The following is a 14210-nucleotide window of genomic DNA, read 5'->3' on the forward strand; positions in this document are numbered from 1 at the left end:
GTCAGACATTCATCCTATACCGTCTTCTATTTGTGCTGGACTCAGTTCCCCCCAGCTAATCTTATGAAAATCTGAAGGGCAGTAACTATGCATTACCTACCTTTTCCTCCCCATACATGCTCACATTAATGCGGGCCAATACATATTTCTGGGCCAACCAATGCACCCATACATCAAGATCTGTGGGGAGAACAAAAACGCCAAAGCTAAGTCTCTGGCACCGGAAGGCACATGGTGCCATCCTTTAATAAGTAAGTACGGGAGGAGCATTTGCACAGCTTTTTCCTCCTGTTCGAAGGAGACAGCAGAAGAGGCAGCAAAAGGCAGTGGCAGGATGAGCAGGGTTGCAGCGGGACTACCTGGGTCGTGGCCCACTCTCCACTGGGAGGGACGTGGCCAGGTAACTGGACCTCACCTGTAAAGTGGGAAGAAACAGAGCACCTACCTCATAGAGTTGCGGGGAGCATTTAAAGAATTTACAGAAAGCACTTAATAGAGGCTGGCACAGGGCTAACCTTCAGCGAGTACTCACTCAACATGACCATCTTCATCATCAAAGCTCAGTTCTACTTGCTGGGCTGGATTCCCTTGTGAAATGGAAACACTGGAAATCTCACCCCAAAGAAGGACTCCAGCATGGAGCAGGGTGCAGAACTGGGCGTCCCCCCGGAGGAGCCTGGACAAGGTGACTTTGTGGGAGCGCCTGGCAAACTATAAACTATTAACTGCATTACAAACATTATCAGTGTTACAGTTTTCATTTTTCCTAACTTTATTTTAGGAGCAGTGCTGTAAAATCTAGATATAATACTGTAAACATAATTCTCGTTTATGCTTATTTGACAACCTACTGTGAACCAGGTGCTGTGACCACTGCTTCTCACACGTCAATCAATTAACGTTTCCAACAACCCTACAAAGTTGGAACTATTGTTATTTTATAGATGAGGAAAATGACGTGCAAGGGTCACCCAAGGTCTCGAGCGGGATTCAAACGTGGATCTGTTGGTTCCCAAGTCTATGCTTTTAACTATTATATTCATGGACTGAAATATAAATTTTCAAAGATGAGTAAGAAGCCAGTGGCCCCAGGATTTCCAGCCAAATCCCAGTAATCCTTGGATTTGGAGAGTTCTGCTTCTGACCCCTCAACAGGCATCTCGACGTCTCAGCTGTGTATGGCCCATGGTGGCAGTGCTTTGCTATTTAAAATCTCCTGAAAATCATCCTCCTTTCCCCCATTCAAGTCAACCACGTTAAGGTTAACGTATCTACCTTGGAAGGATCCAGGGCTCAGTTGGCCCTGCTCATATTTGAGATTACAGTTCTTGAGTCTAAGGATTTTTCTAATATGGAGATTGTTTTCTGGCCAAGATATCAAAATAAAATCCGGTATCTTCCATCCCCTCAAAAAAAAAAAAAAAAAATCAAAATTTTCTTTCTGAAATCAAAAATGAATTTTTTAGTTAAGAAAAAAAAAAGACATCAAGAAATAGCAACTTATTTTGCTTTAATATCCCAAAATACCTGTGGAAATGGGACAATGTCGCAAAACAAGGCAGAGATTTGTACGTCCTACTCTGAGGAAGGAAGGAACTGATTGGAGAGAAGGCACCAGAAATTGAATTGCTGAATTACATGTAAACAGTAAATGAGGAAAGGCGGGGCAAGGGGGGTGAGAGCCACCAGGGAGAAAGGGACTTACACTGTAGTTTCACTGGTATGTCGTAAGATTGAAAAATGGCTTTGCTACATGATGTTCAACCTCCATCTCACACTGTACTGTAAACAGTACCTGGTGCTTAAGAGACAAAACTCACACTACAGCAGGCATGAAAAGGATTCGACAAAAGTACAAGCCCTGGATCCTCATTCCCACATGGCTCCCAAGGGCATCTCAACAGTCAGTGCCTTGAAAATGCACCACTTATCAATAACCGGGTGGTGGAGAAACTTGATCCAAAACAGCCAGGGTGAATATACACTTTGTTTCTGTCTGTGCTCTCCCATCAGTGATGTAGACAGGTCCTGGGTGGAGGGACGTACCGTATCTGGCCTGTCTTCTTAGGTGATAACGGTGGGTGCAGTGCGCCCTGTCCTCTCCTGGAGCTGGGACACCTTCAAGGCAATGGAGATAAGGGGGGCCAACATGACCTGAGGGAGACACAAAGAGAAGAACTTTCTCATCACTTTCTCTAAACACAGACCCATACATCGTGCCAGCTCTGACCCAGTCTCTGAGCTCTAAATCCACTGCCTACTCTTGTGTCTCAAAGGCTCCTCAAACTCTACAAGTGCTAAACCAAACTCACTCCTCCCCCAATTCCTAGTTCAGTTAACCAGCACTACAGTCTATCCTATAAAGCAAGTGGACAATTAAAAAGTCATTAGTGACACCTTCCTCTCCCACAACCCCCCTACATCAGCCAGCTTACATGGCATTTACCTTCCAAATATCTTTCAACATCACCCACTTCTCTCCGCCCCAGCGCTACAACTTTCACTAGACCAGTGCTCTCTCTCTTGCCTGGAGTAATGGCACCTTCACCGCCACTTTTTCATCCTCCAACTTGTTTCCCACAAATGGAAAAGAGATCTTCTCAAAACGTAATACTCGCATCTATTTCTCACTTTAGAAAATGGGGGAGAGACTCTGCTGCTTAAATAAATTTTTGTCTGCTGCTTAAATCACCTTTTAAAATAAAAAAATGGAAATCACTTATCTAACTTCCCATTTTACAGATGAAGAAATTTCCCATTTTACAGATGGGCGGGCCATGATGGCTCAGCAGGCAGAGTTCTCGCCTGCCATGCCGGAGACCCGGGTTCCATTCCCAGTACCTGCTCATGCAAAAAAAAAAAAGGAAGGTGATTCGACCCAGTGACTTAGGGGCAAAGCCAGAGCCGGGAGCAAGTGCCCACTGCTGCTTTCCTTCATCTACGTCTCCACCAGTCTACACCTGAATGAAAGGGGAACCAGCTCCACGTGCCCACCTCACCTCTCACACCTCCCTATGGGGCTTGTATGGTCCCAACAAAGTGCTGAGGCTGTGTGTGGTCCAGCAGCTCTGGGGCAGGAAAGGGGGCACACCTGGACACGGGGGGTGCCTGCACCCTCCAATGCCTCCCACCTTCCCCTCCACTCAGAGGACTGTGGTTGGCAAAAAACCTATCTTTCATTCATTCTTTGTATCTACCCATGTGCCAGGAATTTACCTTGAGGATAAAAAGTAAAACACAGCTTCCTTCCTCCCTCCTTCCTCTTGCTCTATGACTGTGTGGGTCTCCAATACAGACCCCACTGCCTTTCGTTTAAGTTTTAAGAATGTCTACAACACAACAGGGATCTAGCGCTGACTGAAGCTGGAGGCTGGCCACTGGAAACACTGTGAAGATGAAACACTCTCTCACCTCCCCCTTACTGTTAGAAAAACCATCACTATAAGAGCTATCCTTTTCTCAAAAGCTAATTTTATGTGCCAGACACAGTGTTTACCATTTTACAACCACAATCTCCTTAAATCTGTACAACAACTCTGTGGAAACCAAAACTCAGAAAATTGAAATAACTTACCGAGGGACACATAACTATTAAGTAGAAGGAAAAGAATTTAAGCCAAGATCTCTCTAACTCCAAAACTTATACTCAAAACCACTATATGCCAGGGATTTCCAAATGAGTTTTAGGGGGATTTTAATTAGGGGTTAGATGGGGGGGAAAAAAAGGCTTTGTGGAAAAATTAGCTTCGCAAATGCTATTTAAACAGGTGTCTTCAGTGCAAACCTTCTCAAAGCCTTCTAGCTGCAGTGTGCATCATAAATCGCCAAGAAAGGGCGAACCTAACACACAATGCTTCCTACCCTTCGTTTTTTTTGGCTGTGGAACTCCAGATGGGATGATCTATCAAAATAAGAGTTGTGAGGAAAACAACATTTTGGGAAACTCCCCCGCGTGTCACTCCCTCCTTTGCATCCCTATTTTGGTGGCTGCATTCCAAGTTCCCAGGGTCAGGCAGGGGAACCCAAACTACCAGGCTTTTCAGTGCAGAGATGTCTCGTTTGACCACGAAACTGTCTTTCCACTACCACCAAATCTAGACTCCGTGTGCTGTGCCAGGGCAGTGATCACAACGAACAAAGCAGCAAATGGGACACCAGTTATACTGAATTTGCCATTTACCAGGTGTGCAAACCTCTTGGCTGTCACTTAAGCTTTCTGTGTCTCAGTTTCCTTATCTGAGTGGGAATAATAATAATAGAGTCTATCTCATTTGAGAATTAAATTTGAAAAGTTACCTAGTGGGCTTAAAACAGAACTTGGTAAATAGTAAACACTCAGACAATTGTTAGCTATTCCTCTGGTTATGACGTACTGAAAGAAGCATGGGGGAAGTGTGCCCAGCTGGTCCTGTGGGTATCAGGCTGAGCAGTTGCCCCCCAGATTCATGTCCACCTAGCACCTGATTTGGAAATAGCATCTTTGCAGACATAATTAGTTAAGATGAGGTCACTGTTGATTGGGGTGGTTCCTAAATCCAATGACTGCTGCCTGTACAAGAAGGGGGAGGAGATCTGGACACAGAGACACAGAGGAGGGAAGACGGCATGTGAAGATGGAGGCAGAGACTGGAGCGATGCTGCCCTAGCCCAGGACCCCTGCGCCTACAGGAGCTGGAAGCGGGAAGGAAGGATCCTGCCACCTGGATTTTGAAGTTGTAGCCTTCAAAACTGCAAAGGACTTGATATCTGCTGTTGTCAGACACCCAGCTTGTAGAACTTTGTTATGGGAGCCCCAGGGCACTGCTGTACCCTGCTGGATCAGGTGAGGACAGGGTTATAGTGCATGTTTCGGGGGGGCCGATCAAAGCACAGGTGGGCATTACCTGGGGGTCCTGGTAGATCTTGGTGACATCCTTCTCGTAGCTGTCGATGTACAGTCGGATGGTTGCCCCTGCACTCCCAGTGCCACTCAGGCGGAAGATGACACGGGAACCATCTGTAAAAAGGAGCCGCAAGCCCTGGAAAAGATAAGCAGAGATTTATTTACCCCAAGTACTGGAGATGAGAGAGAAGGTTGGCAAATTATGAGGAGCCCATTTGGAGACCAAATTTCATCCAAACACTTGATCCATCAGAGGGTTGGGTACTTGATAAATGGTAGCAACCGGGCCTGATGAACCTGCCTTCTGTCAACCTCTCACTGCGCCCACACAGTGCAGGCTGAGCTACTGCGGGAGAAGTGGTACCAGGGAGCGGGGGCGCCTGACACGGCCATATCTGATGACGCGAAGCTCTCCCTTCCCTCCCTGCTGCCTTGAAATGTGTGGACTAACCATTTCAGTTTGAAGCTCAATAAATAAGTAAAGCTGCTAGAAGCAGACATTTGACCCCTGGGTCAGGGGGTAAGTAAGGTGGTAACACAGGAGGCCGGTCTGTACCTTCCTGCTCAAGACGTGAGAGACAGAAGATCTGAAACCAGAGCAGAGGAGGTTTCGGGCAGACAAGAGGAAGAGCACCTTGTTCAAACACTGAGAAATGCATTAGAACTCCTTATTACAACATACTCATGGGGAGAAAATATTTGGAAACCACATATCCAATAAGAGCTTAATATCAGAATATATAAAGAAATCCTTCAACTTAACAACAAAGAGACAAACAACCCAATCTAAAAATGGGCAAGAGACTTGAATGGACATTTATCCCAAGAAGATATACAAATAGCCAAAAGCATATGAAAAGATGCTCAACATCATTAACCATCAGGGAAATGCAAGTCAAAATCAGAATGAGATATCATTTCACACCCCCTAGAATGGTTACTATTAAAAACACAGAAAATTACAAGTACTGGAGAAGATGCAGAGAAATAGCAACACTCATTTATTGCGTGTGGGAATGTAAAATGGTGCAGCCTCTGTGAAAGACAGTTTGATGGTTCCTCAAGGAATATAGAATTATTGAACAATCTGGCAATCCCACTTCTAGGTATATACCTCAAAGAACTGAAAGCAGAGACTCAAACAGATATTTACACACCAGTGTTCACAGCAGCATTATTTACAACTGCCAAAAGATGGAAGCAGCAGCCTAAGGTCCATCAACTGATGAATGGATAAACAAATGTGGTATATACACACAATGGAATATTACTCAACTGTAAAAAGGAGTGAAGTTCTGATACATGTGACAACATGGATGAACCTTGCAGGCACATGCTGAGTGAAATAAGCCAGACACAACAACCCAAATATTGTATGAGGTCAGTGATATGAAATCATAAGAATATGCAAATTCGTGGAGTCAGAAACTATAATACAGGTCACCAGGGGATGGGGTGGGGGCAGAGCATGGAGAGTTATTGTTTCACTGGTGCAGTTTCAGTTTGGAATGAGGAACAGTGTTGGTAATAGATGGCTGTGATGGTAGCACAACATTGTGGAGATAATTAACACCACTCAATTCCATATTTCAATGTGGTTAAAAGGGGAAACTTTAGGTTGTACATATATTACTAGAATTAAAATTTTTTAAAAATCCATAGAATGATTCAACAGATACTAAAGCCTAATGTAGACTGTGGTCTATAGTTAATAACATAAGTATAATATTAACGTTTAATCAACTGTAACAAAGGTTTCACGCTAATGCAAAATGTAAATAATAGAAAAAACTGTGTGCAAGGGGGTCGGGGAGATATGGGAACTCTCTATTTTTTGCATGATTTTTCCATAAATCTACAACTTCTCTTAAAAAAAAAAGTAATGGCCCTGAAAGAGAGCTGCAAGAAGAGAACAGACAATCCTATGTCCCAAATGGCAGAGACAGGCTGTTCTGACAGTGACGTGGTGGTCACTCTCTGGCCGAAGCCTGGGATGCAGAGCAGGGCGCCCGGGGTGCAGGGTCATGCCCAGCCCTTCGCTCTGCTGCCCTGTCACCCTGTCACAGCAGCTCTTGTCCTCACTGCCATCCTCACTTCAGGGGAAAGGGCTGGGAGCTCTTGGGTGAAATTCTCCAGCCTGAGATAAGGAGTCTGGGCAAGACAGTTGCTTCATGAGTCTGTAAATTCTCCCATATAAATAAGGACTTTGCATCATGCCTAAACTGATCAGAAGGACAGACACTAACTCCTCGTCTGCTCTTTATCAGCAAACCCCATCCAGTGTTTGCTGCTCTTTATCAGCAAACCACACCAGGAATTAGCTGGGTGAGTCAGTTAATCTCGTCCGTAAATCTTTAAAATGAGAAGCATGGATGAGATCACACATCCAGATGATATCAAAGTCTGTAGTTCGGTGCCTCTTGATGATGAAAAACTAAATAAAAAGGCATTTCATTGTGAAGACCTTTCAGTTAAGAACATTCTCTGCCTCTAAGTCTGTAACCCCAGATCCTGCAGACGACCTGCCCGCTCACCCTCCTTTCACCAGCCAGTATTCAGGGGTGTCTCTGGTGTAGCAGACTCTGCGTGGGACTCCACTGAGGGACAGGACACCTGGCCCCTGAACTGCTCACAGTCCAGTAGAGAGATTGACAAAAAACGAGGCTATCACCTGTTCCCGTGAGAACTGCTTGGCCCAGGGTCAGCTCCGAGCACTACGCAAACACAAAGGAGGAAAACTGCCCCAGGCCTGGGGGTCAGGGACAGTTCCCTGGAGAAAGAGGTGTCCAAGCCAAGATGTCCAAGTATCATGGACGAGAACCTTGAAAACATTTTGCTGAGCGAAAGAAGCCAGACCCAAAAGGCCACATATTGTCTGATTCCATTTATATGAAATGTCCAGAATAGGCCCATCCATAGAGACAGAAAACAGATTAGAGATTGCCAAAGGCTGGGGCAGGGACTAACGGGGAATGATGCTGAGTGGGTACAACGTTTCTTTCTGGAGTGTTGAAAACGCTCTGGGATCAGATAGTGGCGATGGTGACATAGCACTGTGAGTGCACTAAACACCACTGTCCTGGCTCACGCAGTGCGTCTGACATTATGTGAATTGTACCTCAATTTTTTTTAAAACTCAATATTTAAAAATGTTATCATGGAGAACTTATTCAAACATGGATGGAAGGAAGAGCGTGCTTACAAGTTAGGAGGTGAGAGAGTGCAAAACTAGTTCAAGGACACCTCATGTCCAAAATGTGAGAAGTTCAGAGTCAGAGTGGGGTGTGTGGAAAGGGGGCTCTGAGGTTGTAAGTCAGGGCCAGGTCAGAAAGGAAATCACCACATGTTCAGTATTTGAGGGCAGGCCTTATTTATCACAGACCCGTGCTCAAAACAGAGGTATATTTAGATGGAATTCTAGCTCTGGAAGGCTCAAGAGTTGAAGGAACAATCTTGACATTCACTTAATGCTTTGCAGATCCCAAAGAATTTCTACATTCAGTTTTGCTTCGTCTGAGTCTCACAATGTATGAGTTAGAAAGGACAAGTGTGATTTTTACCTTGTCAATGAGGAAAGGGAAGCTTAGTAAAAAAAAAGACTTGCCCAAAGTCACACAACTGGTACACAAGGAATCCAGAAGAATCTAGTTATCTGACATTAGTTTCAGGACTCTTTCTTTCTTCTACTCTAATTTTCTAAAAACCCGTTTCTATCAGCCCACAGAGGCTCCCTAAACCCCAGAGCTGAGGCTGTCAAAGATGAGCAGTATTGTTCTAGAAATGCAGAAATCCCTCCCACAGAAAAGGTCCATCAGGTTCCTGAAAAACCCTTTATGAATTTCAGGTTAAAGAGCTCAAGATAAAAACTGATAAATGATTCAGAGTGCTATATTAACAGCACCTTGTCATGACATTCATACTCACTAAAAATAACAGTGAAGACAGCAGTTGAGCTACAGAATGCATCTGGGAGTTAGCCACCATGGACAGGATGGTGCTGACTCCAACTTGCCATTTCTTGCTATCAACTTACCCGGGCTGCTCCTCTTACCCTACAGCTTCAACTTGAAGCTTCTAAATTATATTCACTTTATTGCAGATGATATATCTAGTTAGGGACATTTTTTTTTCCTCCTGCCTGGTCTTCCATTTAAATGATCAGATTTTCTGATTACGTAAGGTGGAGCTGCTGCTTTCTGCTGGTAGAGTGCAGAGAGCAGCCCCATGGCTCAGGCCCTTTCCCCATGCCACGCACACCTCAGCTCCCTCCCGCTTCCCTCCCCACCTCCTAACAGATGCTCAATGCAGTGCAGAGTTTGGGTTTACTTTCCTGAACTTCCTTTCTCTCTCTGAAGGTTTTATTATAAAAGCATCTGCTCTTCTCTGCTATCTTCTCAGCCCCACCCTCCCTTTTCTACACCTCGCACCCCAAGTCTCTCTTTTTCCATCTAAAACATAACTTTCAATCATCCACACTGGATCAAGGCATAAGGAAGAGAAGTCACTTTGCTAGAAATTTGGGGAAGGGGAACTCCCAGGCGCTGAAGGATGCTATGCCCCACCTACCTGTCCACTAACTGCTCCCTAGAGAGAGACTTTAAATAAATCCTGCTGCCCCAATGCCAAAGAACCTTTGGTAGCCTGGAGAAAAGCCAAACTTGTATCTATTGGGAAAAATAACCAGAAAGCTGTAATGGAATCTTTATCCCCATCTCTTTATTGCCACTGTTTCTAAATTGCCAAAAATGCCTCCTTTCTGTGACAAGAGCAGATGATAGAACCAGAGGTGAGAAGACCTTGGTGCCTGAGTGTTCGTGAGCAACCAGGAGAAAGAACTGAAAGAGCCTGCAGCCCTGTGTACCTCGTATACAACAAGGGAGCTCCTAGCAAATCCATCAATCTCCAGGGATGGTCAAACTTCTCAACAGGTCATTATGCACCTTTCTTAGATGCTGGGACTTCTTTTTCACTTTTAAACTGTTTAAATTATGAAATATAACATACATACAAAAAATCAATAAATTTCAAGCTACATTGTAACAAGTAGTTATAGAAAAGATTTCAGAGTTTGGTATGGGTTACTGTTCCACAATTTTAGGTTCTTCCTTCTAGCTGCTACAAGACACTGGAGACTAAAAGAAATATCAATAAAATGATTCAGCAATCGTACTCATTTGTTAAATCCTATCTTCTTGGTTATAACTCTTCCTTCTCCTTAGATCCTTCCCCCAATCTTGAGAGGTATTTAGGCTACGTCCATTTTAATTTTTTCATGCTGGAAAGGGGTGTTGGTAATATGGGATAGGGGTTGGAACTAATTTTTGGAGAGGCTGTTCCCTCTGGGTTTCAGGATGTTATGTGGCCTAGGATCCCATCTGGAGGTTGAAGGCTTCTGGAAAGTAATCTTAATGTGGGAGATTTTTGAAGAATTTCAGATAAGAGCCCTAGGTGTTCTTTAGAGTTAACAGGAATGGTTTTGGTTGGGGTTTGGCAAACAGTGATAATTAACAATACCTAACTAAAGCTTGCATAAAAGTAGCCTCAGAATAGTCTCACGACTCTATTCGAACTCTCTTAGTCATTGAAACCCTATTTTGTTACATTTGTTTTCCCCCTTTGGGTTAGGAAGGCATCGTCAATCCCATGGTGCCAGGGCCGGGCTCATCCCTGGGAGTTAAGTCCCATGTTGCCAGGGAGACTTTCACCCCTGGATGTCATGTCCCATGTAAGGGGGAGGGTAATGATTTTAATTGCAGAGTTGAGCTTAGAGAGAGGCCACGTCTGAGCAACAAAAGAGGTCCTCTGGAAGTAACTCTTAGGCATATGTATAGGTTGGCTTAGGTTCTCTGTTACAGAAATAAGCTTCATAAAAGCAAGCCTCAAGATCAAGGGCGTGTGTATTGATTTGGGAGTCCCTAATATTTGAGGCAGTTTCAGGGGTTTCCCTGGTGGTAAAGGTTAACCATTCCATAACTTTTCTCCCATTCCTCAAGGGACTGTGCCAACGCTTTTTAATTAACTTCCCAACATGTCTGTGATATACCCAGGTATTACCTTAAGCTCTACAGAATTACAAACCCTCATTCCCATTCTGGGCTTCATGTGTTTGGGCTGATCTATCCAGACAGGCTGAGTTGGATCATGCACTACAGGAAATTTAGGTTTTGGACAAAATAAGCCTCTCTTCCTCTGTGAATGTGAAAACCGTGTGTCTGATGCTCCTTTTAGCTATTACAGCAACAGAACAGTAGAACATATGGAATAAAAATAAATAATGGGGGAACAAATGTTAAAATAAATTCAGTTTGAAATGCTAGTGGTAAATGAAAGCGAGGGGTAAGGGGTATGGTATGTATAGTCTTTTTTTCCCTCTATTATCATTTTATTTCTTTTTCTGTTGTCTTTTTATTTCTTTTTCTAAATCGATGCAAATGTACTAAGAATTGATGAATATGCAACTATGTGATGATATTAAGAATTACTGATTGTATATGTAGAATAGAATGATATCTTGATGTTTTGCTTGTTAATTTCTTTTTAATTAATAAAAAAGGTTTAAAAACAAACAAACAAAAATAAGCCTCTCTTCCTTTGATCTCATACAGTAGGTGAAGTCTTAACATATGATTCCATCCTTATCCCTATATTCTAATTTATCTTAGTCCCAATCAGATTGGCTTCATTCTTATCTCTAATTGAAGGCTGATCTCTTTTTCAGTTTCTTTAGCAGTTGTATGTAGCAGTGCTGACTTTCAGAGCTGCAGAACTCCAACTCTGAGTCTCAGGTGTCACCCAGGTAGCCAGTGCTCCAGGGAAATACCAGGTTATACAGCACAGCCCCTCAAAATCTAAAAATAACATTAACTCTGGACTAAATGTGACTGCTATAAAAGCTTACTATATAGGCCCCAATTTCCTTATAGGTATTTTCTAAAAGAGACCATACAATATTTGTTCTTTTGTTTCTGGATTATTCTGTACCACATAATGTCCCCAAGGCTCAATCACCTTGCTGCATGCCTCATGACTTCATTTCTTTCGGTAGCCGCACAATATTCCATCGTATGTATACACCACAGCTGGTCATTCTAATTCTCAGTCAGGATATACTTTAGCCAACTCCATCCATTGGTCATCATGTATAATGTCCAAAGTCAAAAATCTATGTGTCACATATGTTCTCACGTGGTTGTACAATCATCAACACTTTCAGTTTTAGACAACTTTCATCCAAAGAGAAAAATAACTGATAAACATACCCTCACCAAATAGAAAGTCCAAACCTCCCCTTAACTCTTATCCTCCCCTCCAATTACTTACCCCTGGTATTGCTGTGGTACTGTTGCTGTCTTCCTGTTAAATTTAGTCCACAGCATGCAACAGTTGTTTCCCCCATACCCCTCTATTATTGATGTAAACGATTCATACTTTTGATACAAGAACTTATTTATATCTGTAGTGTTAATCATTGGGATACATGGCTCTTTACAACCCCTTTCAATCATGTTCACCTTCAACATGACAAGATTACTTACAGACCCACTAATGAACTGCCTTCACTTCTATCCATGCAGATTTTGGGGCTTCTTTTTGCATGCACACTCAACAGGAATATCTTGCATATCACTCCAGAGGATGTACAAATACCCCTGGAGTCTAAAAATCTCACAACGAGGGCATAGGGAACTGCACAGCACGAGAGCAAAGAACATTTTTCCTATGAGTACTTGTGGGAGTCAGTGTGCCTCAGCAGAAAACCAGCTGAGAACAGCTACCCTAGGAAAACGGGAGCAGAGCACAAATGCCCAAGGGGCCCTTTTCCTTTTTTTCGGGAGTCTCTTCCACATATCTATAGATTTGTTCTTACCTGATTTCTTGAAATGCTTCCATCCACTGGATCACTGTATTCAAAGTTATCTGCTTTCTCCACAGTGTAAACTTTGTCACCCACTGAAAACTGCTTCCCCACAAAGGAGCGGTCGGACATCAGGGCCTCCAGGTCCTTCATCATTTTGTTTGCGCCCTCGGCTTCCACCTCCTCATAATCATACCTGGAAGAAGTCATGAAGTTGAGGCCCATGGGCTGACTTCAACTCATGCGAAGGTATTTCGGCACTTTCTTCATCATTTTTTGGCCCTTCCCCAAAACCACCTAACCTCAGAAGAAGCTGGCAGATAAATGAGCACGTTAGTCACTGGGGATAGAGAAGGTTAAGCAGGAATGGAAGAAAGAGCCAAAAGTCACCTGCTTAGAGGATTTCAGGGAAGGGTTGGGAAATGCTGAGTAATCAGAAAACCCCATCTTGGCTCTTCCACAGAAGAAAGCTTTAAGAACTTCAAAGGGCTTTTGAGAGATACTATCTAATATTTAATGGCTTCATCCTGAGAAGGTAGAATTAAGAACAATGTTATCTCCAGAGAATTGGGCATTAACAAGCATCTGACTCAGAGGTTTTTCTTCCCGGCCCCTTAAGCTTCTTTTGGGGTGAACGATGGGACTGCTCCATTTTGGGACCTGACTGTGGCTGCTGAGATTTTAGCCAAGGAGAGTTCCAGTCTCCACAGGAGTGCCCTAAAAGGAGGCCAAGTTTTTCACTGATATAAGACAGGGCCAGACCCTAACTCGTCATATCTGAAATGTCTCCATCATTTCAGCGAGAGCAAATTCTGGTCAAAAGGGCTTTGGATTCACCCTGATAGAGTAGACCTAATGAAAACGCAAAAGGGCTAAGGGTCAAAAAAAGTGCATTACAAATGAAATTCCTTTTTTTTTTTTTCCTTAAGAATTGTTCCTGACTTCTTTCTTATGAGGTTAAAGACTTTTACTGGAGCTTTTCCTTGACCTAGTGGCACACACCCTCTTGAGGGAGTTATTTTTTAGAGGCTCAAGATAGCAGAGTCTATATTTATTTGCAATAGTGAAACAAATATGATATGTGCAAGATGACACCTCTGAGACATGAGAAATACCAGGAATTAAGGCTAACCTCTTCTGGCTCCAGGATTCTATGAATCAAGGACAAAATAGTCCCTTTAATCTTGAAGTCAGCTCTTTTTCCCAGTTAAAATGATAAACAGCGAGAAATTATAACCAGGTGTTTGTATTTTACATCTGTGACCTTTGGGTGTTCGAGGGAAATGTTCTATAAATCCTAGGCACAGAGGGTTGTGTTGGAAAGGATCTAGGCTTTGGAATCAGAGAGAACCAGCTATGCATTCAGCCTCTATCAGTTACTAACTGTGTGACTTCATTTCCTGGAATCTCACATACCTTATCATTAACTGTTGTGAAGCTGAATGAAACAGTGAGTGCAAGCAGAAGTACCTA

At 43.3% G+C, this 14210-nt stretch overlaps 1 protein-coding gene across 5 annotated transcripts in view; it reads right to left on the reverse strand.

Moving 5' to 3' along the window:
* Window positions 1-1490: 1490 nt before the first annotated feature.
* The window catches only part of PGM1 (phosphoglucomutase 1), a 66863-nt gene continuing 54143 nt past the window's right edge, over window positions 1491-14210 (reverse strand). For all 5 annotated transcript variants that reach the window (XM_077120731.1, XM_077120728.1, XM_077120729.1 and 2 more), the window contains exons 9-11: window positions 12750-12933; window positions 4884-5018; window positions 1491-2154 (exon numbers count right to left, since the gene is read on the reverse strand). In XM_077120731.1, coding sequence (XP_076976846.1) covers window positions 2065-2154; window positions 4884-5018; window positions 12750-12933 — 409 coding nt within the window. In that variant the 3' untranslated portion in view covers window positions 1491-2064. The remainder of the gene's footprint in view (window positions 2155-4883; window positions 5019-12749; window positions 12934-14210) is intronic.

This window comes from Tamandua tetradactyla, chromosome 11 (assembly GCF_023851605.1).
Source record: "Tamandua tetradactyla isolate mTamTet1 chromosome 11, mTamTet1.pri, whole genome shotgun sequence".
In the NCBI taxonomy this organism is placed as follows: Eukaryota; Metazoa; Chordata; class Mammalia; order Pilosa; family Myrmecophagidae; genus Tamandua; species Tamandua tetradactyla.